The sequence below is a fragment of the Acipenser ruthenus genome, chromosome 2, assembly GCF_902713425.1.
Source record: "Acipenser ruthenus chromosome 2, fAciRut3.2 maternal haplotype, whole genome shotgun sequence".
Taxonomy (NCBI): Eukaryota; Metazoa; Chordata; class Actinopteri; order Acipenseriformes; family Acipenseridae; genus Acipenser; species Acipenser ruthenus.
Window position 1 is genome coordinate 29,253,018 of NC_081190.1, and position 25,396 is coordinate 29,278,413.

The following is a 25,396-nucleotide window of genomic DNA, read 5'->3' on the forward strand; positions in this document are numbered from 1 at the left end:
ATATTGTCCAGAAGGGAAAAGTTGAGTTTTATAGGTATTGTCTGAAGAGGTGTGTCTTGAGGAGGCGCCGGAAGGTGGTCAGGGACTGGGCAATCCTGACATCTGTAGGAAGGTCGTTCCACCACTGCGGGGTGAGGGCGGAGAAGGAGCGGGCTCTGAAGGCAGGGGAGCGTAGAGGAGGTAAAGCCAGTCTTCTAGTGCAGGTGGAGCGCAGAGATTGGGTGGGGGTGCAGGGAGAGATGAGGGTCTGGAGGTAGCTGGGTGCAGTCTGTATCGGTAGTTAGTACAAGAGTCTTGAACTGGATGCGAGCGGTGATCGGGAGCCAGTGGAGTGAGCGGAGCAGTGGAACGTGGGAGAAGCAAGGGAGAGAAAACACCAGTCGAGCAGCAGAGTTTTTGATGAGCTGGAGCGGACGTGTGGCGGACGAAGGGAGGCCGGCCAGGAGGGAGTTGCAGTACTCTAGGCGGGAGAGTACCAGAGCCTGGATGAGGAGTTGCGTGGAGTAGTTGGTCGGATTCTTCGTATGTTGCTCAGGAAGAAATGGCAGGTGCATACTAGAATGGAGATGTGCTGGGAGTAGGAGAGGCAGGGGTCCAGGGTTATTCTGAGGTTCTTGGCTGAGGAGGTGGGAGAGAGCATGGTAGATTCCAGAGGAATGGAGATAGAGAGATCAGAGGAGGGGGAGACAGGAAAGTGGAGAGCTGGCAGTGTACTGCCCATTCAATGGTTTTAGAGAGGAAGGGTAAGAGGGAGAGGTTTTTTGGCCCTGGAGGAGGGAGGAGAAGTCAGTCTGAGAGGGGAGAGAAGGAGAAGAGGGCGAGTTAGTAGGGGAGACACAGGGTGTTGGGGTTGGAGCGGGAGGGGGTGGGGGGGAGTGAGAGTGTTAAAGAGTTTGCGGATAGCAGTGATTTTAGAGGACAAGAAAGAGGCAAAGTCGTCAGAGGAGATAGAGGACGGAGGAGGAGGGGGGTGTGGGGGGAGGGTTGAGAAGGTAGAGAATAGTTTCCGGGGATTGTTAGTGGAGGACTGGATAATAGATTGGAAATAGGAGTGTTCAGCAGAGGAGAAAGTAGAGGAGAAGGAGGAGAGGAGGGAGCGGTAGAGATCTAGGACAGCAGGGAGTTTGGTTCTCTTCAGCAGAGCAGTTTGCTTCTTGCTGAGCAGAGCACAGAGGAGACCCAGGGTTGGGGAGGGGAGGGGCAGGGCAGGCAGGTCAAGAGGTGAGGGGACAGAGGGTGGAGGTAGCAGAGTCTACAGAGAGTTGGGAGAAGGAGTCGATAGGAGGGAGGTGAGAGAGAGCAGTGGAGGCAAGGACAGAGGGGGAGAGAGAGCGGAGGTTACGGCAGGAGGTGACAGTGGGGGAAGGTGGAGTAGGGAGAGAGGGGCGAGACCGAGAAAAAGAAATGAAATAGTGATCAGAAAGGTCCAGAGGGGTGACAGAGAGGGTGGAGGGGCAGAAGGCCCTGGAGAAGGTGAGGGCCAGTTGACGGCCAGCTGATCTAAACTATCAATACATGAGTTTCTTTCTATGCCTAAAACTGTTTTAACCCTTACATGTGCAGCCACTTCCACATTCTTAAAGCTCTGAGTATATTGTTTCAGAAATCTCTGAGTATATTGTTGCAGAAACTTATTTCCTGTAAAGCACGTCTCGTATAACACAGCATTTATATTGTGTTTTGTTTCGCAAAACGTGCAGCTGACATGCATGACACCCTGTTACTGCAGTGTGCCAGTCTTTCAGAAGGCATGTAAAGAAAAAAAGAAAGCACACGAGGTACAGTTTCAGATTAGATAAACACATGTTAAAATAAATTGAAAAATAATTAACACAAGAACAAAACAGAGGATAAATTAACACAAAAATTAAAGTCACCCAGTTATTAGATTTTAGTATAAAACCAAATGATTGTGGGATACTGTAGCTTTAAATTAATAATAAAAAGTGGAAAACAACCTGAGTTTTAATTGTATTTTTATTATTTAGCACAGAAACACATGAATAAAGTTGCCACTAAGCAGGTGAATCCTATTACTTTAAAAAAGACAATAAATGACAATCCCATTTTTCATATGTTGAATACAGCATGCAGAAATTCATAAAGAATGCTACCACTATGAATATCAAATCATCCAAGAAAATCATAATTATATCTCCTAGGAAATCCCATACCTTAAAATATAAATTCTTAACTTAAGCAGACAAAGACCTTCATTTTAGCATACACAGCACACACACGCACACACTTGCATTCTAGCATAGTTTGTCTTGTATTTTGGTTCACAATTGGATGAACATGATTCTCAATAACGAGACACAAACTTCAATTCAAATCCCTGTATGTTCATAGTACTGATATCAATCTACCACTACACAAACAAGTTAATTTAAAGATATTTTAGGAACTTTTAGAGAGAGGTTAAAGACTAAGGTAATGTAGACATTTTTCTTCTTTTAAACCTGAACATGAAAACCCATTAAACATATAGATTACTACACCTATTTAAAATAACTAAGGGTCAATTTTAATGATCTAAAAAGTAATCAATCTTAATACCACCACCCTAAAACTGTAATGCAGGGGGTTAGTAAATTACCTTGAGGGAAAAAATACATTTTATTTAGATTTGGCTGCTGTTTTAACTATAAAATAGTTACAATACCCTCTCTGATCCCTTAACATTTATTTTTAAAATCAACAGTATTCAAGAAACTATTCCCTTCCATTTAAAGTGAATTGCAGTAGTGGTAACTGTGATGCAAAACATCCACAAACTTCTTTGATGATATGTTCATTACTTAAATGACAAACAAAAAAATGTTTCCTCCATACTTGCTTTTTAACCAAAAATAAATCAAAAAACAAAACTGGTATCATTAATAATCTAAAAACAAGACGTCATTAAACACAAAAGCACAAAAGGCAATAAGCATTTGGGTCACAAACTGTCAACGAACCCATTTATTATTATTATTATTATTATTTTCTTCATTCTTCATCAGATGAGTCGCCATCAATGGTGTAAGCCATAAAGAACACATCTGGCCTTTGGGGGACGAGGGAATGGCCTGGTTTCACAATCTCAAAGCCAAGAAAGCTGAAGGTCCGAAGTAGTGTTGCTACACACAATGAAAACAGATACTTCATTAATGTCAACTGGTTATTTACACACTCTGTCTCTTACTTTTGGTTCTTAAAGGGAGTTCTGACCAATGTTTCAAAATGGTATTACCTTTTTTTTGTTTGACTCTTGTAGTTTAAAATGTGAAATACGCATGTTTCAAACAACACTATTGATGAAAGGTTGCAGCTGCTTCCTAGTACCCAATGACCTGGTGATGCAGTTCAAATTAACTCATCAACAACTAGACTATGTGGCCTACAAAAAGAATCCAGGATGCAGCAGTTTATCTGTAGTATTACATTGTAATAGTGTTAAAAAAAAACAAGTGAAGCACCAAAAAATTCTAGAAAAAATGTAGATCAGACTTGGCATTTGACCATCCATCTGTCATATTGTATGTAAAAATGATTGTATCTATAGAACCTCTTATCAAACTTAAGACATTATGTACTACAAATTGTTCAGTGATAAATCATCTGGGGATTTATGGAGGAACATCCAACAGCTACATGTTTGTATATTCTGTGGATGTACCGTATCGTTTTTAATTTACACCTGTAGCATGGGGTTTATCTCACTACCATACTTGATTATGACCTGTCCATACTGCAGGGAATCTGTACCAATCTGTATCAAACAACATGAGAAAACAGGTAATGTAACTGTTTAGTCACACACCTCTTTTGCATCTACTCACCTCGAGCATCTGTGTTCTTGTAAAAACAAACAAAAACATTGAGTACGTTCAGGTGTTCTTCAGCACACTCCAGGAGAGCTGCAAAACTGGTGACAAAAAAACTACAGTTATTCATTCTGCAATAAACCAAATGCTCTTACAGTTACATATTCTCAATACAACCTCAACGTTTTTGATACAACTATAAAATAATAAAATCTTCATGACAGACGGCTTATTTTATTCCTCTTTTTAAATAAAATTCAAAGCCAATAACCACAGTTGACTCTGTCTATCTGCATTCAGCCTTTTCATCCAACAGATGTTATAAACCTTACAGAAAATATACGGTTGAGATCTCTGTATAGCCCTTCTCCCCGAAACACAAAACAATCACAAGCATACCAGATTGTCCTTTTTTACTGGGAGACTAATTGACAAAAAGACAAACCTCATACTACAGCTGGTTGTGCTGCACATGACATGCCCTATTGATAGACACAAATCTGAAAATGTCCCCAGAACGAAGGGTGCACATTAATAGTGGACTACTCATAAAGGCATCTGATGCACATGAGTGCAGGCGGTGTCAAATTGGATTTAGAAGGAGTCACCTTTCTTTGCTGCCTTCAGGTAACACAGCGCAGGGGATTTCAATGTACAGATTATTGTTGTTCAGTACCGCATCCCACTTGATAACCTTGTTGTCAGTTGGTCTGGTCTGGAAATGGAGTATCCTGGGCCTTCCATTCACATCAGACTCCTCGGTGACAGTCAGCTTGTTATCCTTTTTTTTGAGGAACAAAAGTGTGACGGTTCACTCATAGTTCGAAATCATACCAAAATCAAGACAAGAAAAGAAATACTTTGTTCTTTGGAAAAATTCTCCGTATGTATCCCATACTACTGGAAGAATTGTTACAATTAAATATAGGATGACAGACAGTGTGCGTCATGTTTTTCAGGAATTTCTTAGTAAACTGACAGGATTCAGAAAAAGGTAAGGAAGCCTCAGTTTTTTCAGTAGCCCTCCTCCTAAGTAAATGTGAAGCATGTCAGGATTTTCTTTGTTGTTAAGTATTTCAGTTGGTATTGTAACTACCTCTACTCCTCGCTAATTCAAGAACACTCTCACTACCATATTGAACAGGGCACACATTAGGAACTATTGGCACACTTTAAACTGTACTTCTTATCCTTTGTATACAGTATACTCAACCCCCACACCCATTATAATCTAATTGTTATCTGATGAAGCCTGCACCTTTTCTCATTATAAGAAAAGGCCATGTTCTAAACAGATAGCTGGATATTTGGGAACCTGCGCACCTTTAATTTACCCTGGCAAATCAGCCACCAGCCAAATAATGTCTTACTTTCTCTATAAAATCTCATTTTAGTTTTTCTAGTAGAACATGTTGTGCTGAAGGAAATGTTTGAATTAGATCAAAGCTGAATAAATTACTGCTCTGCTTCACAGAATGCAATTAAGTATGATCTATTAGAATCAGCCGTCTGCACCTGCGTATTTATACAAACAGTTTACTCAAGATCAGATCTTTAAGCAACATTCTTCCAGTGTGGCACAACAAGATATATTTTCAAATTCTAATGTTTCAGAAAAGGAAACATTTACAATATACATTATCTGTTAAAATTATTTATATTACATTGATATGCAGGTACTTGGTATGATGCTGCCAGAGTAAGGCAGGAAGGTGGCTTTACCAGTAGAAAGGGGCAATGACCTACATGACTAATAATAATAATTTCTTAGCAGACGCCCTTATCCAGGGCGACTTACAATTGTTACAAGATATCACATTATACAGATGTCACATTATTTTACATACAATTACCCATTTATACAGTTGGGTTTTTACTGGAGCAATCTAGGTAAAGTACCTTGCTCAAGGGTACAGCAGCAGTGTCCCCCACTGGGTATTGAACCCACAACCCTCTGGTCAAGTGTCCAGAGCCCTAACCACTACTCCACACTGCTGCCCACAGGTATACTTCTTGCTATAGTAAAACACTGTAGCTTATTGTAATGAGTCCTTTCTTAAACATAAATGCTCACATTTATAAAATTACAATATTACATTTTTGCAGCCATTGTAAAATACCTACCTGTAAATTCACATTATTCTTGAGAGAAAATAAGTCATTTGACTTCTTCCCTAAGCCTGATACAGGGCCTATAAAAAGCATAACAGGCACCTCCTAACCTCTACTACAGCACAGTACATTTCTAAATGTCTGCTTTAAAAATGTATTGTAAATCTGCGTGTTTGAATAGGAGGCAATACATACCGAATACAGCAGTCGAGCTGAAAGAGTGTGATCCCTCTGACCATTTCCTCGCCCACCTGGGATCTTCAGTGGTGGGAGAGGGACATCAGGAGCACCACAGAGGCCCCGGACCGCAGGTACTGGTACAGCGAACAGACAAGCTGCAGGGGAGGGGAGGGAGGGAGGGAGAATGGGGCAATGTTATCAGAATAAATAACTACACACTCCCTTTTTGAGACAACCTTGTATTTGAGTGCAACAGCATTACGTTCCACTATATAAATCCATCCCACCTCCTCTCTGGCAGCAAATCCACATTCTTTAGATTTAAAAAAGGGTCAATTTCATTTTTGGATTGAAACTGTAAATAGATATACCAGGTATATGCGTTCAATGTATTTAAAATACCTAATCAAGTTTTAAATGGTGTAAAACAGCATACTTTTAATTAAAAACTTGTTTTGCTTCCTTCAGAATAACCCATTTGGATTACAGAAACGTTCAAACTTTCCTATGACTTGATAATATATAAATAGAGCATGAACACTTAATTGGATTGATTTTGTAGCAATTTTTCAAAATATATTCCTCACAAAACAATGAAGGCACCTAAAAACTCAAATGGCATTACTTAAAAAATTAGAATATAACATTAAAAAAAGACACCTGCCAGAGAGGTGTTATGTGTTATGTAACCGATTAATTGGTCAAAAGTACCAATATCTGTAAAGGCCAAGGCTGAAAATGGATCATACTGTTGCCAAATATGTAGTGAAGATCTCGACTTTATATTAATATCATAGATTGTCATGAATTTAAGAGAGGGTTCCGCGAGATGATTATCATAATTTCATGGTTTCAGTAAATGCCGGTCGTTCAGTTACTAGCCGTAAAACAGGATACAAACACTAGCTATAAACAGTATACCAACTAGTCTGCAGACAAGGTTTCGGCAATTTATAAATTGGACTTTTATTATTCGCGAATGTGTAACTTGTTTACCAGTTGTTTGCGTAAAATGTGCATTCTGTTATAAAAGGCATGCACTGTGCCTTTTATACAAATATATTGTTAGCCATAGAAACAACTGACGTCAAAACGGGCAGGAAGTCAAATTGGCTGGCTCTGCGCTAGCAACTATTGTGACGTAGATGCCTGAAAAGGGCCTTTAAAAAATACAGTAATAAAAGGAAACAAAATACACGTATTTACAATATAAAACGAAAAGACTTCAGTCGCCACAAAATGACAACGTTAAATAAAACAATAGCTGCTTCAGATATTGGGGGGACCCCAAAAAACCGTAATAGCACGGCCTTAATCAACACAATTCCCCAAAGCATCATATTACATAATTAATATTCAACAACGACTCTTATTTGCGTATAAAACCATGATGATTATTTTACAATGGTGTTACTTTTTAAATACCCGACGAGTGCATTCTATGAGGTTTTATTTGGACGTTCTTGTAATTTAAAACCTGTCGTATTATAAAAAATACTACAAGGAAGGAAGAGTAAGAAACAGGGCCACAACACTAAAACGCATTAAACTTCTTGTTCGGAACATCACATTTTAATTAAACACAATCAACCCCTTACAGAACACATTCAAACACGCATACGTCTTAGGCAGTGATTACGTTTAATGTTGTTAATTACTAACCTTATTTTCTTAAACAAAAAAAAAAAAAAATCTACCCGACCCCACCACTTTTCACTTACTTGTCCATCATGTCACAAATACTACTGTTCCTTAAAGAAGCCATGGAGTGATGATATTGTTGTTTTCCTTCTTTCTCTCGGGCAAAGCAATGACTATTTAAGATTCGCTGGAGGTTAGATTTTACCATCCGGCCTCGGTGAGAGGACAGGCGGGCGGCTGTACACTACAGGGCGATGATCGGTTTAGGAATGAAACACAACTGAATTTGTAGATCGTTCTCAAAACACTGCTGCAGTTCAGAGAAAAAAAACCAAGTAATTCAATATCTGAGAGAGTGCAGTGAGGCCCCATCACCAACAGGGGGTAGACCGGGGAATGGAAAATTACAAAATTAATAACAGATTAATACGGAATTACTGAATTACTGACAAGTAAAAATACTTGCGTATGTACATATACTAACTATTGCTAAACACTTTTGATGTTAAAACTTATCAAACATGCATATGCATTTCATATTAAATTAAATATCTTTATTACGAATATGGGTACAGATAACTGACAATGGTTGATTATTTTTTATGTAACACAATAAAATGTTGTTATGTTATTAATACAAGGTAATAATGAAATATATTCATTTTTATTTCTCTGACTTAGAAAATGCATTCTTCATTAAATGTTTACGCAAAATGATTAGGTTTGAATTGTCTTGCTCCATATGGCACGTTATTGTGTTTTACATTTTGTTTGTTAAACACAGAAAAAAATGCAGGTAAGGATATATTTTTTAATGATTGTAGTTTTCAATATTGCGAACAAGGGTCGTTATACTAGTAATCAGAGCCATTACTGTACTAATATTTACAGATGCTGCAATTATTTCAATTTCCTTCACATATTACCAAGAAAGGCACCAGTAACAAGAAAGCATTGCAGGTATTCACTTTTTATTGACATGTTTATAAACAAGTATGTACAAATAACAGATTACATAATTAAAGGTTCACCCTGACCTACATCCACAGCATTTGCAATAGAATGTCATAACAACATGCCTATTTGCACAAGTGGTTACCAAGATGTAGCATTCCATAGATCAATTGTGATTACTGTAAGTATTAGCATTAAACATGTCAATACAGTTGCATGCCCTTGACTGTACTGACATGAACCCTTCTATTATTCATTCATTATTTCGTATTTTAAGCTTGCCATATTTCACAAACACTGTTAATATGTCATTGCATATTTGCATAGCCATGGATAGTTAAATGAATGGTATGTTTTCAAAGGAAACACAAAAAAATGGACTTGCTCTTTGTATCAATACAACTATCAAACACTATTGGCAAAATAAATAACCTGCTTTTAAACATGTGAATGTGCTTTATGTAAAGAGAACTATGACTTGTTTTGACCTAATGGGCTGTTAAATAAACATAGGACAGGCTATTCTTGCAGCGCAGCATAACAATTTTGAAGCAAATTCTTGCTGTTCCTGGAAACAACCATACGTGTCACCTCAAGGTGTTTACATTATGTCTACATATGTAGGTATAAAAGTTACCACAAACTGCACAGTGACATAGTCATACCATTATTATATATATACACATTAGTTTAACCAGCAAGTTTGGCATTTCTGTCTCTTGTTATATATACTGTATATATAAAGACCAATATTATATGAATATGGATTTTATATTTCTGCTCTTTGATGTTCATTCACTCATTTTATACCAGTGTGCTGCCATTCCATTTTCCTTCCTATTTTATTATCTGTGCAGAACTGGATGCCTCCCTCTGATTTCAAGGTAAGTTTTCTTCCTGTTCTAAATGTAATAATATACTGTGAGACTGTTTGCATTGCATATTTTCCCACAGTAATATTGTTTCAGGCAATAAACAAACAACTAGAGGTCCTCGTGTTTTTCCTGTTTTCTCTCTTTTTTTTATGGTGTGAATGTTTCACTGCAGTGTTTGTCAGCCCTAGTCCTCAAGTACCGTCAACGGTCCAGTTTTTGTTTCAGTCGGTTCTCTTTTTAAAATGTACTGTATATTACTGAACATAGACTCTAGAAGAATCAGCGTAGCTAGACACTGTTTAAAATCTGTAAGTGATGTATTATTGCATTGGAAAATAATGCATGTTTAAAACAAACATTTATAGGTAACTCCTAGCTGATAATGTACATATACTGTAGATATAGAAGTACATTTATTATTATCCATCGGTGTGTTTTCGATTAAAGCTGATCTGCCTTGTTAATATATTATTTTAAATTTAAAAATACATAGTAACTTCTCTTTGCTATGTGTTTTCAGGTATATCTACTTGATGCTCGGAGGGTTTCTACTAGCTGTAGTTACCATGGGACCCTATTGCCTAGTTGTGCTGATCCCTGCTGTGTCCTCTGTGCTGCTTATCCACTTTGTCAGCTCCCAGCATCTTCACACCTGGGCTTTCCTCACACAGATGGGCTGGCAGACCTCATGGCATCTTCTCCTCCAGTACAGAGAATATCAGCTTCAGGAGGGTGACCCCAGGTACAGGGGTCCTTTTTTTTCTTTTGCGTAACTGTCTTTCACAACTATGCATACATGTATTTGTTAATTTCTGCGATGGTGACATCTAAGACTGGTGTCACATGGAATCTTTTACCAGTCACCATTGCAGAAACTAATTTTCGGGGAGTCAGATAAAGAACAAATGTGCTTCCCAGTCAAGGAAGTCATTCTACATTGTATAGGGTGCTGTATGATACGAATAATTAAACTGTATAAGTTATTTTATTATAACTTCATTATCCATATATTTATTTAGACTACTACCTGCAGTTTCTTTTGAAGCTATTGCACCATTTATGGAAAATGAAGTGCCTGACAACCTTATGGGGTCTACCCTGGAAACAGATTTTAAAAATAAGTATATATTTTTATATTTCTTATTTTTTTTAGGCTACTTGCTGCAGTCTCCTCCTTGATGCTGCTTACCCAAAGAGTCACATCACTGTCCTTAGACATTCAAGAAGGAAAGCTGAAAACGGGAGACACAAGAACAGGGAACTACATCTCCTTCAGTTCACTATTGCCTTACCTCAGCTACCTGCTCTATTTTCCTGCTCTTCTTGGTGGGCCTCTGTGTTCTTTCAGAACCTTCACATCCTGTGTGAAACTCTGCAATGTAACCCCCCCACCAAACCCACAGTGGACTGTGTCCAGGAAGTGTGTGCTGGTCCTTGGTTTGGAAGGAGTGAAAACACTCCTCACAATTTGCATAAATAGTCACACTGAGGACCCCATGCAGTCCAGAGATCTGAAAGGTGTTTTGTTAATCTGGTCCGTTTCTCTGTTGTACAAGATGACCTATTACTCCTACTGGGTCCTCAGTGAGTTGCTCAATAATGCAGCAGGCTTTGGGTTTGGGGGCTATGACAGCAAAGGGTTTCCAATCTGGAATGCCCTGTCGGATGCAGATATCTGGACACTGGAGACAACTCATAAAATATCGCAGTTTGCTCGAACTTGGAATAAGACCACCGCGGACTGGCTCAGAAGGCTAGTGTTTGAGAAATGCAAAGCCTATCCATTACTGGCAACCTTTGCCTTTTCGGCCTGGTGGCACGGTCTGCACCCTGGACAGGTATTTGGGTTTTTGTGCTGGGCTGCTACAGTAGAGGCTGATTACCGTGTTCATTATTACTTAAGGCCTTACGTGGGATCCGGGGTGACAAGGCTGTTGTATAAAAGCCTGACATGGGTGCAAACACAGTTAGTGATCGCATGCTGTATCATGACTGTGGAGCTGCGAAGTCTTTCCTCTGTGCGAATGATTTGCCAGTCCTATATCAGTCTGTTTCCTCTTCTGTATTGTTTGGTGCTTGTTTTTGTACATAGAAAACATCAGTAGTGACAGTGTGAAACTGCACTTCCTGTTTTACTTCGCTTGACTCACAGCTGTTATTTTATCTTTGTTGACAGTATATTGCTTTGCATTTTTGAAGCTATGTTTCAGAGCCAGTTTTAATCTATGCAGCAACTTTATTTGTCAGTTCAGGGTAGCGTACAGTATATGTGCAATATGTGTTTTATTTATTTTTTAGACAGGACAATTCTTTAAAAATACAATTTTCCAGCATTTTTTACTTGTTTGGTTTTGATGCTAGATTTTCGGGACACTTGGCACTGACTTTTTAATTGATATATCTCAGTTGGCGCTGAGAGATGGCAGAGAGACAGACTGCTAGGCCCCTTGGGAGGCCAAACATGAGGTGGAGTGGAGGTTAGGGAGGTAAACTGCATTGCATGACACAGGCTACAAAGAGAGGTAGGTTCAAATGTACTTGGCTACTTCCACAGAATTAAGGTTGACATGAATGTGGTATTGACCTCCTTTTTCAATGTCTGCCTCACTTTTGGCGATGGTTACCATGGTTTTCCTGTCAATTGAATCATCATTTTTGCAAGTGTAGTTAGAGTTTCCTGCTTGAAACTTTGCATAGCTCTACATTCTGAAAGGGAATCACAAGGGGTGATACCCCATCCCTTTAAGAATGGAAGCATTCCGTTTAGCTTAACTTTGATTCTACAGTGGTTTATAGAACACACAGGTTCCACTGTAGCGACTGGCAAAATGAATCCTAAATCATGGTTTAGAGAAATACACTCGATTTGAAGCATTTTCTAGTTAGAGAATCTACAGAACACACGTGATAGGTATTAAACAGGTAAGAAATGAAATATTTGCATAAAACCTTCCAGTTTCCATTGCATACAATTAGGCCTTTACCTTCCATAGAAACAGACAAGCCTTACAAAAATGACCATTTTGTAGCACCAAGAAGTATCTCACAGATTTTATTGAGGGTTTTAAAGTATTTTATGGAGTGCCAGAGGGTCTGGACAACCATATGCAGGTATGTCCTGTATGTAAAATGCACATTAGTTGTTTCTGTACAATTAAATAAAGATCTTCCTACAACAGGTACATTTAAACACTGATGTATGAGCAGTACATTATCTCCCTGGCAATCTGAACATTGCCTCTAAACCACCCTCTTTGAAAGAATACAGTATTCTGTCCAGTTGCATTGTATAGTGGTTTCTTAGTTTTTAACCACAGTTTAGCATATGCATAACTCAAGAAAGATAAGTAGTTCCCTTCTTTCAGAATGACAGGGTTTTATTTATACCCCCATTCTGCAATTCTATTGTTTATTATAACCACTTCAGATTGTGTTGTAATATGAGTTGTGTGAGTGCTGCTGCCCCCTGGGGGTACTCTTGAAAAGGACATCTCAGTTACAGCACTGCTTTTGAGTAAATAAAAACACTATTGTGTATTGCTTTTATATAAATGGTTTGTAGGAGAAGGAGTGTGGAACAGTGTAAAAGCAGAAGAGTTGAACTCATTTCACACTGTGTACAGGTAGAGGAAAGATAACTCCACTTATAGCAGTAGACCAATACCAATCTAATATGCTAAAAATGTATAGAATATTAATGCCCATTTTTATTTATTTTTAAGTTTAAGTCACGGAAACTGTTAAATTAATTATGCTAAGGTTGTCTTTCTGCACAGTCACTTGCCGCTTTAAGAGTTCTTACATTCAGAGAGCTGGAATTCTGGCTGGCTTCAAATTTGCAAGTGAAATAACTTAGGCCTAAAGTAGTCTATACCACAAGTAGGACAATTGGGACTTTGCACAGTCTCTGCACAGTAACAACACACACAATAGCTATAGTGCAATACAACATGATGGAAATTACTCTGATATAGTGCACTTCATGCCATGGCATCACAGATCGCTTGAGTGATTCCATTATTCTGGCTTTCCTGATATCATTGGAATTGAAACCCATAAGTCAGGGGTATAGCAACTGAAAACCTTTGCCCCAGTCAATTTGAGCTAACTCTGGAATCATCAATAGACCAGGATTTTGCCTCAAAGAATGGCTGTGAATTAGAAAGCCCAAGACCATTAAGTGCCATATGGGTAGTAAGCATTATTTTCAAATCAATTCTAAAACTCTCAGAAGGCCTCTACGAGGATGTGGGTGCTGGAGTGAAAACAGCAAGTGTGAGTAAGCATTCTGGAAACAGTTGAAGCCTATTTACAAATCTGGAAGGCTGAGGTTACAAAATAAGTCATACTAGTGGTTTCATGCACTGGCCTGTGGAGGCCTGGATTTAAATCAGGTCTCAACTTGGGTGCTGTTAGTCCACAACACATCACAATACCAACACACGGTTCAGGACGTGCTGAGTTTCAAATAGAGAGACCAAGGATTGGATAGGGACAGAGCCACCCCCTGATCCCCCAAAAGCTGAACTTTGAAATAGCCATTGCCACTGCTCGCGCTAACCCTGTTTTTCGTCTAAAGAGAGGAATTTGGCATCTAAGCAAACACACTGTAGGGATTGCATTTGGTGACTAGGCTTTGTATTCACCACCAAGTTGCACCTCACAGCAGGAGGTCCAATTAGATCCTAGGCCAGTTTTACAAGGCATTGTTCTTGTTATGTTTTCTAGTGCACAGAAGGCTTGTACGATCTTCACAGGGTTGCTTTGGCTACATAATAAATATATATTTTTAATTAATTTTCTTCCCATTGCTCTATATAGAGAAACATGGCATCCTCATATGAGGCTATGATGCATTTGTTTCTTCCATATGTCCACAAATAAAGACTAGAAGAGAGTTTTCCGTTTTTTATCTGTCCCCATATAAGGTCGTCATGCATGAAAATATCAACCTTTTTCAACAGAAATAAAAGGGAGTGGCCATAGGTATCAAGAGATAAGGCCTTACCTGTAAAAGTAAAGCTGAGTGATACACACCCACATTTATAATACTTGCACATTAAGTATGAACAATTCATATATTAAAATTCATGTTTCAAGGATGGGTACAAGCACATTTTTTTTAAAAAGGCAGTAGATGTAAGATAATGAAAGTGGATGTAGTTCTCAAGTTGTGTTGTTTTGCCAGCAGATGGCAGTATACACTTGATCAATCAGTGCATGCCAGGATAAACCATTTTATTTGACAGCACTGTGGAATCCTCTTGGATTGCATCAAACACTTTTTGTTTGTAGTAACCCTGGCATAACCATGGCTAAGTGGTTGATGCAATCTAGGGTAAGCTGTAAAATGAGCTAAAAAATCCAACTGTGGCCTATCCTGGAAAGGTGTATTGGTTAATCAAATCCACTCCAAGTCTGTTTTAGATAGTCAGATGAGAGCAACCTGTCTGCCAAATCTTCAAACCAAAAATAAGGTAATTTTGAGGGATTTTTGTTTTAATGCTAAACAAATGTGTACACTGTTGTTTGGTTTCATAGATTAATACCAAAAATGTACATACCGGTAACTATGTATATCAGACACAGCACATGCCCCCATTGTAAAATTAATTATAATTATAGCTCCCAAACACTCTTGTGGAAGAACTTAAACCCTCCAAGAAGTTTATTATTATTTATTATTTATTTCTTTTTGCTTTGGAGCTCATGTTTTCGTAGGTTATCCATAACTTTGGACACTGAATTACTAATTCTCAGAGAAAAGCTATAACAAGTCAGATAAGGCCAGTTACAAACTATAACAAAGCCCAGAAGAGTTATAAAAATGGTGTTTTTCCCCTGTGTAAAAAACATCTTTTTTTTTTAAAACAAAGAGAAAAACCCCTGTGATTAAAAAAAAAAAATGAAACAAACATGGTCAAGTTGTTTCTTTGATTTATCTCCTTTCATGAAACCGGAGATCGATAGATAGATAGATAGTGCATACAACTTCTTGAACAGCCCCATTAAGCTGCATTTCCACTGTCACAAACCCTCTTCTGAACACCATTCCTGATGAACACACTGCTCCAATGATTGCTTCCCCTCACCCTGCAAGCAGCTTCTTTAAGGTCTGCAAGAATGGCAGTTAAAGCACTCTCAGAGCAGGTAAAGTGAACATCATTTAGATATTTTATTTAACATCATGTAATCAAATAAACTACTAAATGATATTGCAGTATTTCATATTAGATTTCAAAATGTCACATTTGCCTTTTTTAAGTTAAGTATATTGAAACCTACAAAGCGGTATGTAATTCACTATGTTAACATAACATTATTCAGCAGGTTTCATTCGACTTTATGAAGCAAAATTAGTTAATTCTATAAGGGTGATGCAAAACATTTGGCTGTAGCTGTACAGTAAATAGCATTACGAATATAAAAGGCATTGAAATGTAACTGTTTCCAGATTCAGAGTACAGGTCAGAAATAAAAAATGTTGACTGGCAAGATCTATTACTTTATTCACTTTCATATATATGAAAAAACACCTCCCTATGGTAGGGATCTGAGATCTCCATCGACAAGGACAATGCTTCCTGTGTTAACCTGACTGGAATGTAAAAACTCCAGCTCAAGAGAATAACATTCCTGATGCTATCCTTCAGCAACTCTCTTTTTAACAAGCAGCAATTAGGGAATATTAGGCAAGCAATGAAGTCTGAGAATGTACAGCTCTGGATGAAAAGAAACCCAAGGCTATATGCCTTAAGAATTCCTTTGATGTAATCTTGCGTTGTGTGTTTCAAAATGGAAACATTCCTCAAATTAACGCCAATACTACAATGCCTTATACATGTATATATGAAACTGTAATCAAATATTATGGACACTGAAAATATGTTCTTGACGTGTGCTTTGAAGATGCAGGTCTTGGCCTTCCTGTATCTCTCAATTTTGAAAAGCCTTCCCCTACATTTCCTCTAACTTCGTTATCATTGCGTAGATACAAATATAAATCAGAAACATTGTAATTCTTTGTTTTAACAGGACTGAAATGAGTGAACCACAAACTAATATCAGCAGTTACTGTGTATGTCTGTTTGCCATTTACAGCAAGGTTTTCAAAATGGGATAAATAAGAATATACCGGGTTTGTGACCTGATTAACCTCATATAATCACAGAATGTGTATTTTCTAAAGGGGCTAACAGGGTTCACAAACCAAATTTTACCTATTGTTTTTTTTTCCCTGTATCTTATTTTGGTTCAAAATACAGATACATTAACTACACTATAGCTCTACTTTTTGTTACATTAATACTTGTACAGTACTTACAACAAAATTATATGATCAGGAAAATAACTAAATGCTTGCTGTTAATGTTTAGCATTGCAAACACACATTTGAATTATTTAAATATCTCTCTGAAAAACTTCTTTCTGTATATTGTGGCAGCCAGACATATCACAGAACAGCATTTCACTTCTTTTTTTTCAGACATTTTCTATTTTATTTTGCCTATACTGTATTGATCCTTTTATTCTCAGCTGCGGTCAGGACCACAGGTCTTGAAAACGCAACTCTGAATGAATAATTTGCATATGTTTCTAACATATTTCTGGGAAGTAAATCTGAATTGCACAAAGGATTCGCTCAGGTAACCCAACAAGGAGGTGGGTCTCTCTAAAACTGGAAACCAATATAGCAGCAAAGCACAGCGCACAATTAAAAAAGAGTGCAGTTTAAAGTACAGTATTAAAACAATGATGCTCTAATGCAATGCAAGTTCTGTTGTAGAACGTTAGCTTATAATAACCCTGGTTCCCTGAAACAGAAATGTAACCATTACCTAATGGGTGTTTACCTCCTAAAGACCCAAAACCTGAATATTCTATACCAAAGCTGCTCAGCCGAGCCTTTGACGAAGTCATGCACGCCCCCGAGGGTATTAAGGACTAAACGCACAGATCTTGGCGTCATTTTTCCTTCAAGCCTGCTGCAATCATGGACACAGTGACCTTGAAGGTTAACACATCAGGTCCAATTTATTTTCACACACACAGTTTATTTTACACATGCTATTTAAAAGTATTTATTTTTCAGAGTAAAACAGGTTTAAAAGGCACTGTATATCAACAGGACACTCAGTACTGCATCTCCAGCCCTGCCTGAAACCTGCTTGTGCAGACAAATTTTTATTATTATTATTTATTTCTTAGCAGACGCCCTTATCCAGGGCAACTTATAATTGTTACACGATATCACATTATTTTTACATACAATTACCCATTTATACAGTTGGGTTTTTACTGGAGCAATCTAGGTAAAGTACCTTGCTCAAGGGTACAGCAGCAGTGTCCCCCACCTGGGATTTAACCCACAACCTTCTGATCAAGAGTCCAGAGCCCTAACCACTACTCTACACTGCTGCCCAATTTTTAGAGAGAGAGGTCAGGTTTGGTCCAAGAACAGCACAATTAAATAAGGCTATTATATTTAACATGTTCATTATAGCTTAAATTTAAATGAAAATAACTGAATTGACCACGGTATGTCTAGTACTTTCATACAAGGGCTTATGATAAACCCATACAGTTCAATACTTTATTAACACACCTGTATATGAAAGTAAACTAATCTGAAAAGCTGACGAGATATGCTGCTCAGAGGGAATATATTGTAGATCCAAGTTAATATAATCACACAGAAAGTTGATGTTATATATATACTGTATATAACAACATCTCTTTTAATACACATATAAACTTGTATCGTATTGTATCGTAAAGAGAACTATAAGATCATGTTCCAATATTTTTGGAAAGGAGTTATATCCAATTAATTTCAAAGTTTGTTATGTAACTCCAATTAGTTTTAAAAGGAGTTGACCGGATGCTTCTAGAATATATCATTAACTTGAAGGTAAGCACTGTCAAGGCAGATTGATGAGCAGATTTAATTGGGACTCCTGATGTATTCAATGGAGGGAAATTCCTATATAAGCCCAGAGCAAGACCCTATTTGATACCATTGAACTTGATCTTGCAAGCTGACTTGGTCCATGCTCTGAGGGTTGTTTGTTGTTTGGTTGTATTTAGGAGTCTCTGTCTTTTGAAGACAGTTCTTATTTTTCAATATATCCTACACTACACTTCCATATACTGGAAGGTAAGCATATATTTGAATTTATATCTCGTTTATATTGGATGCATTGCTATAAGGTATAGGATTTATGTTTTAGTCTTAAGAGAGTGATATATTGAATTTTGTAGGATGTAGCTATGGGCGCTTTAGCTTTTTGCATTTTATAGCCTGAAGGCTAAGCATATGATAACCATATTTGTATTACTGTGTTGAAGTATTAATGCTGTTAAACCTGTAAAGGCACTGGAAACGCCCACACTGCCTATTAGCAGGGATCCAAAGTGGCTTGCAACCTCTCGATCCATTTAAAGCATTTAATAAATTGAAAAGAGCACTACTACTGCTCTGATTCGTTAAAATTTCAAATTAAATTAGTCTGCGTGATTTTCTTGATTATTAAAAAGTTGTCTGGACATATAGCAAGCCCAGTGCACGAACAAAACCACTTACAGGAGTTTAAAACATCTCGGACCTCCTTAAATGTCTCCCCTGAGTTTAAGTGTTCAGAGCATATATATAAATCAAAAGAGTAGGTGAGATTCTGGCAATCCCCTCCGAGACCCGGCACTGTTTATTAGGGCAGATAGCGTCCTTGGACAGGAGCGTTAAATTAGGTGGTGGAGTGGTGCAGTGGCCCTCTTGATCAGTGGTAGAAGCTCTGCCGACAGGGAGAGCCTAACCACAGGGGATGTGCTCCATTTCCTCAAATGCTGTGAATGCAGGTCATGATTATCTACTTTTTTTAAAATATAGTTTTTATATATGTAAACTGCAGGAATAATACCAGAAAACAATACAAAAATGTATTTACATTTTATTGGCAGTTGAATATGACACTTGCACACATTAAATTAATATTGAATATGGATTAAGTCAAAGCATGATTTACAAAAATTTTTAAATAATAACAAATAGTTTTAGACAAAAAAGAGGACATGCAAGACAATATTTTCAGCCTTTGGATAGCAGTGCTCAATTTGTGCCGGGGCTTGCCGGGGCGCAGACCTGGAACCACTGCAGTTATGAAAGTTAAAAATGTCATACAAATTTTTGCTCTCAAATTCGTTTTCTTAATTTGCATTAGATGCAACCTCAGCTATTCCTGTGGAATTCTACGATGTCACCAATAAATAGTTGGAAGCGGCAAAATCAAACAGCAAGTACAAATTAAAAAAATAGACTCAAGGGATTATCTGTAGGCTACAACGTTCGGAAACACCAAGGTAAGAAAAATGTCAAATCTTATCTACCGGTATCTATTTATCTTCTGGATCTACCTAATTATTATACCAATTATATATAAGTCGCTGTTATATATAATTGGTATAATAATTAAATATTGTTTATTAACATACATAGCAGACATGTAGTCCTGTAATTCTCTGTGAGGGAGCGGTGCAGTTGGGTTGTTGGTGGCAAATTTTTTGCATTTCAAAGGTGGTAACCCTACTATGTATGCAGGCTCTATTTATTTATTTATTTATTTATTGTCCCGTGGTTGCCTTGAATTAATTTTTCTGCATGTACTACTACTTTATATATGAATGATGTACTTTATATATAAATGGTTGTAAGCATGTAACATGAATGTGCATGATTTTGAATGTGTGGTTCTTAAGAACGGTATTATTGTCATTGCTTGCGCCCCAGCACCTCTTTATTTACAAATTAAACACTGTTTAACAGCTCCATATTTGTGAAATGTTTAAGTAGTCTTCCCTTCCAGTTTTACTGGAAATTAGGCATCCGTGGAACAAAAAAAAACATAACATAATTGATGACACAAATTCCTTGTAAACATAAAATCTAATGACAGCAGTTGTTTCAATATTCCAGTGCTCAATGAAAAACACAATGGATAAAATATGCATATGTACTTTATTAAAATCCAAATTAAAATCCAGAAGAGTTTAAACCCTTTTAATCTATATTTTGTTCAACAGCTTATTTACATTTTCTATACTGTTTAATTTCAAACATGGAACTGAAACCAGCCTTCAGTCTGTTTACTCGGGAAATGAGATTGATCTTGCTTTCAGTCGAACCCAAATTATACCAAGTTCAGTTTAGGTACAAGGTTGCAAATTAGGCAGCTTAGACAGATCTTTGTTTCAAAACCAATATCTCCTAGCTTGGAGTTCAGAGTTCCAACAACTACTGAATCACAGACTGAACATACAGAAATAATAAAGGAATTTAGTTAAAGGAACTAATGGCACATAAGAACAAAGGTGTTTATTAATATTAAGCCATTTAGTTACTATTCACAGAAATGTAGCAGTTCCGCAGTGTGACATAGAGAAATTGGGTTGGCGGAGGCAAAGTACTGGCAGCAAAGCCAGTCCTCAAGCTCCGTGCTCTGTTCGGGCTCAAGGGACCTCTCGGCGAACTTCATCATGAGCAGCGCCCTCTTGAGGTTCAGCCAGTTGTGCAGCCCTTCAACAGGACCCCCCTGCTGATGATCCCACTGCTGCTCTATCAGGTCCTTGCGAGGACCCCACAGCAGGGACTGCAGGATGCGCTTGGCTTCCTGAATGTGGATGCGCTTGATGGGGTCGGGCTCAAGTAGAAGGCAGGCAAGCTGCTGAAGTCCTGCAGAGTAGATGGAAACGTCAGGGATTTTGGGAAGCTCCTCACAGTAGTACTCCTGCTCCTTGAGCTTGGGGCTGACCTCGAAAGGGTTGGGCTGGTGGAGGAGTTCGTAGATCAAGATGCCTGTCTGGAATTCGTCAAACTTCTTGTACTGTGAAGCAGAGACAATTTCCGGGGCCAGCCGTGCCTGGTCCTTCTTGAGCTTGGGGTCTGAGGCGACGCCGGTGCCTGCCCTCTGCTTAGCTTTGGCAAAGCTGCTGATCACAAGCCTGGGCAGGTGCCTCTGGTCTTTGATGTCAGAAGGCGAGTGCTTGCTGTTGTGGACAAGCAGCAGGTTTTCCAGGCAGAGGTCCCGGTGGATCACGCCATGCTCTTTCAAGTGCTCCAAGCCGTTGCAGAGCTGCAGCAGTAGGAAGCACACTCGCCGTTCGTACACTTCCGGCTGCACCCCGTGGAAGGTGGCCCACTCCTTCACGAAGTCTGCTGTGCTCTGGTAGGCCACATCCCTCGTGATCACCACCACTCGCTCCTGTTCGTTGTGGTTGGGGAGGGCTGTATCTCTGCCTGTGGAAGCTGCTGCACCATGCTGTGAGGAGGAGGCTGTTCCAGCAGCCTCGTCAGGGGGTAGCATGCTCTGGGGGACACAGGCGATGAAGTGGCCGCAGTCCTGCTGCAGATTGAAATGGGGAGGCAGGTCCTGTTGCACTGCCAGGCCATATAAATGACCTTGCTTAGAGTCTGGGTTCTGGTTTTTACAAATCTGCAAAGAGAGAAAACAAAAAATGATATTTTGGCAATAATTCTTTGACCCACAGGTAACCATGTACTGATTTTTTAATTTTCTTTGAAGGGAACCCTCATGCATCCTTGGAAGTGTCACAAAGGGAACACACTACTACCAACACTAAAGCCATGTCTTAAGGGTGCTAGAAGTTGTATACTTGAAAAACTTTTATGTACAATTATGAATTAATTTTTTTATTTCATAAAATAGCAACACATAATAAATATAAAGATTTACATTTTTATAAAGCAAAATAAAGTACAATTTGGCAGGGTAAATATGAATGGAACATTTGTTCTTTATCCAGCAGCTGTCTAAACAGCACTGTCCCTCAGAAAGTATGTTTGACTCTGGCCAAAATCTAGGCTGTGTAGTTTAGCTGGAGGGCCAGGCCGTTTCATGTCAAATGACCAAATGATCATGTTAATTATACAGTTATTTATAATATTTCCTTAATGTCAACAAAATACTGACACATTTTGAGTTGGGATTTGTGTGGCTGCTTAGTTAGTTATATTAGCTGCTCCAAGTGACTCAGTGTGCTTTAATATAAAGCAGTCAAGGGTTTGACTTGCTACAGAATTCGAGAAAAAATTTCCATGAGGACATGAATTAGCTGCTTGGTTGGATATTCTTCCTGATTGGAGGACACAAGCTCAGGTCACTGGAACTCCCAGAATGGGTATGTACTAGATTGTGGTGTAATATCCTGTGACTTTTTACCCAGCTTAGTCACTCAACAAATTACTTCACCTGCCTGGACTTAGGATCAATAGAGCAATATTTTGCTCTACTGTCTCCCTCTTCTTCATGATATGAAACTGTGTGTACCTCCACAGCTCATGGAACATCTAGTTTATGGGGCTCCCCAGTGGCGCTGTCTGGAATGCAGGATGCGCCCTATAGCCTGGAGATCGCAAGTTCGAATCCAGGCTATGTCATTGCCAACCGTGACCGGGGGTTCCCAGAGGGCGGTGCACAATTGGCTGAGCGCCGCCCGGGTAGGGAGGGCTTAAGTCGGCAGGGCAAGCCACGGTTCGCAGCGCACCAACGACCCCTCTGGCTGATAGAGCGCCTGCGGGTCTGCAGTGGAGCCATTCAGATCTGTGTTGTCCTCTGGCACTATGGGTCTGATGGCAGTGTGAAAAATGACGGCTTGGCAGGAACACGTTTCGGAGGACGCGTGTTTCAGCTTCCATTTCCCGAGTTGCCGGGGGGTTGCAGCGGTGAACCGGGATTAATACTAACACAAATGGCGATTCCAAATTGGGGAGAAACTGGGGTAAAAATCATTGGCAACTATTAAATTAAAAAAACAAAAAAGGATCATCTGGTTTACCTCTACACCTGCTTTATAATATCTGGGATTAACAGACCAATTACTAAGTACTTACCAGGTAATATATATAATTAATGAAACCATAGTCACCATATAAATACTATGCAACATGAACCCTGTAAAAAAAAGATGACACCCCGTACCTTGACTGCATAGGTGTTCTTTGTGTCTTTGGCGCAAGAGGCTGAGTAATAGACAGAATCGCCAGCATCACAGCAGGGCTTATTACAAGTCAGTTTAAAGAGTGACCAGTTGCTCTCGTCGAAGCGAAGGGGGTTCTTCTGGTCGCGGGTGAAATGGTCCTCACACTTCAGAGCCAGACGCCGCAGGGACTCTGTGTACAAGCTGCTCAGCTTAGCATAGACACCTTCCCTATTGTCTATGTTGCTCAGGAGGGTGTGGAGCTGGATGTTGGAGCCGGAGCTGGGCACGCTGAGCTGGGGGGAGGAGGAGAAAGATGCCCCACTCTTGTTCCTCAGACCCAGCCTGCTCTTGTTTCTGCCAGCCACCTCTTCCATAGTCCGAGAGCGCAGCTGTTGGCCAAGCGGGGGGTGGCACCTCTCAAGGGACTCGTTAGAAGAATACAAGTGCCGCTGATCCACAGGGCTAGAGGGGGAGCTGAACTGTGACCTGTCTTGCCCATAGACATTGCCTTCTGAGTTACTGAAGATCAGATGGGGGCTGCTCCTGGGATGAGTGGCACTCCTGCCTCCCGACTGATCTGGAGCTGACACGGCCCTGTTCACCATCTTCTTTTGTGGGAGAGGGGGAGGCAGGAGGGAGTTGCCATAGCTGATTGTGGAGTTGTCAGACTGTGGGGAAACAGGGGAGGAGGTGAGCCTATTCTTGCTAAAATGGGACGGACTTGGCGAAAGAGCACTTTCATGACCTAGAAAGGGAAAAGCGAGAGAACCAATGAAAAAAAGTAATACTATAATATTGAGCCAAATTAGGTGGTGGTATACTAGGTAGAGGGTACCAAACTAATACAAGAACATACAAAAATTCATGAAGTAGAGGAGGCCATTCAGCCCAACTAATCTCATCTGGTGATGTGTGATCCAAGCCAGATTTTGAACCTAGGAGTCTAGAAATGAAATACAAATGTATTGACCTATTTATAAATCAGACTCATAGATTTGGAGGTAAAGCTATACAAAATCAACCAAAGCAGACAAATGCCTGGGCTAATGCCTCAAATGATTTCATAACTGTAAAATGTGCAATGCAAACAAGAAACTTCTCAGAAGGACTCTGTTGACTTAGTTGTAAACTATAGTTGCAGTAAAAACAGCAAAAGGTGACTATATAACTTATCCATTCTTCAGGGCGTTAGTTCACACATTCCAGTTTACTGCTGATTTGACTATTCTCGTTAGAGCAAGTTAAAAAAAAAATAGGATTACCTTTTTTTTCTTCTTTAAAGTTTTTTTTTTTACATATATTTTTGTTTTTTGCATACATACCACAGTCTTTGTGAGTTCTTTGTCAGAATTAAAAATATGAAAAAAAGCTTCTGATTTTAAAGAAGGTGCCACAATTAATCTCAGGATCACAGTGATAATAATGAGACTGAATCAAATAAAAAACAGTTTCACTTAAACAAATGCAGGGTAAGTTACTGGCTACACACGTTCTTTTGTATTTCCACAGGCGCAGTGTGGTGTCCATCATAACTCACATGCACATGCACAGTTTAGGGAGTGGTATGAACTATACCATATCACGGAAAAGCAGGAGAATGTTGCAACTGCCTTTAATGTTTTTGGATGGGATTATTATTCCCCTGAGGCACATAGAAACTAGCATTATGAAACCACTGCTACTGTAATTAAATGGTTTCTGTATGAGCTACTCATTCTACAGTAAAACTACACTACATCGAGACATATAGGAAATAGTGCCAGAGCCAATAGTAAAGCAACAATATTAGCAACTAAATTTCCTCTGAAGATCTTTTTATTATAAAACTAGTGT

The 25,396-nt window shown here is 39.0% G+C and overlaps 3 protein-coding genes across 7 annotated transcripts in view; 1 reads left to right on the forward strand and 2 right to left on the reverse strand.

The window, feature by feature from the left end:
• Positions 1-1,959: 1,959 nt before the first annotated feature.
• LOC117408436 (ornithine decarboxylase antizyme 2-like) lies at positions 1,960-8,092 on the reverse strand. Its single transcript, XM_034013425.3, is given in 6 exon segments — positions 1,960-3,122; positions 3,825-3,910; positions 4,418-4,590; positions 6,117-6,203; positions 6,205-6,256; positions 7,823-8,092. Coding segments are annotated over 6 exon segments (657 nt in total). The 5' UTR covers positions 7,951-8,092; the 3' UTR covers positions 1,960-2,991.
• Positions 8,093-9,053: 961 nt separating this feature from the next.
• Positions 9,054-13,051, forward strand: LOC117968143 (ghrelin O-acyltransferase-like). The gene is made up of 3 exons (XM_034915697.2): positions 9,054-9,580; positions 10,092-10,313; positions 10,725-13,051. The coding sequence occupies exons 1-3, from the start codon at positions 9,453-9,455 to the stop codon at positions 11,674-11,676; spliced, it is 1,302 nt and encodes a 433-aa protein (XP_034771588.2). The 5' UTR covers positions 9,054-9,452; the 3' UTR covers positions 11,677-13,051.
• A 6,454-nt stretch (positions 13,052-19,505) lies between these two features.
• LOC117411701 (inactive tyrosine-protein kinase PRAG1-like) overlaps positions 19,506-25,396 on the reverse strand; it is a 55,371-nt gene continuing 49,480 nt past the window's right edge. For all 5 annotated transcript variants that reach the window (XM_058993489.1, XM_034915701.2, XM_034915699.2 and 2 more), the window contains 2 exons: positions 23,563-24,308; positions 19,506-22,056 (listed from right to left, as the gene is read on the reverse strand). In XM_058993489.1, coding sequence (XP_058849472.1) covers positions 20,965-22,056; positions 23,563-24,308 — 1,838 coding nt within the window. In that variant the 3' untranslated portion in view covers positions 19,506-20,964. The remainder of the gene's footprint in view (positions 22,057-23,562; positions 24,309-25,396) is intronic.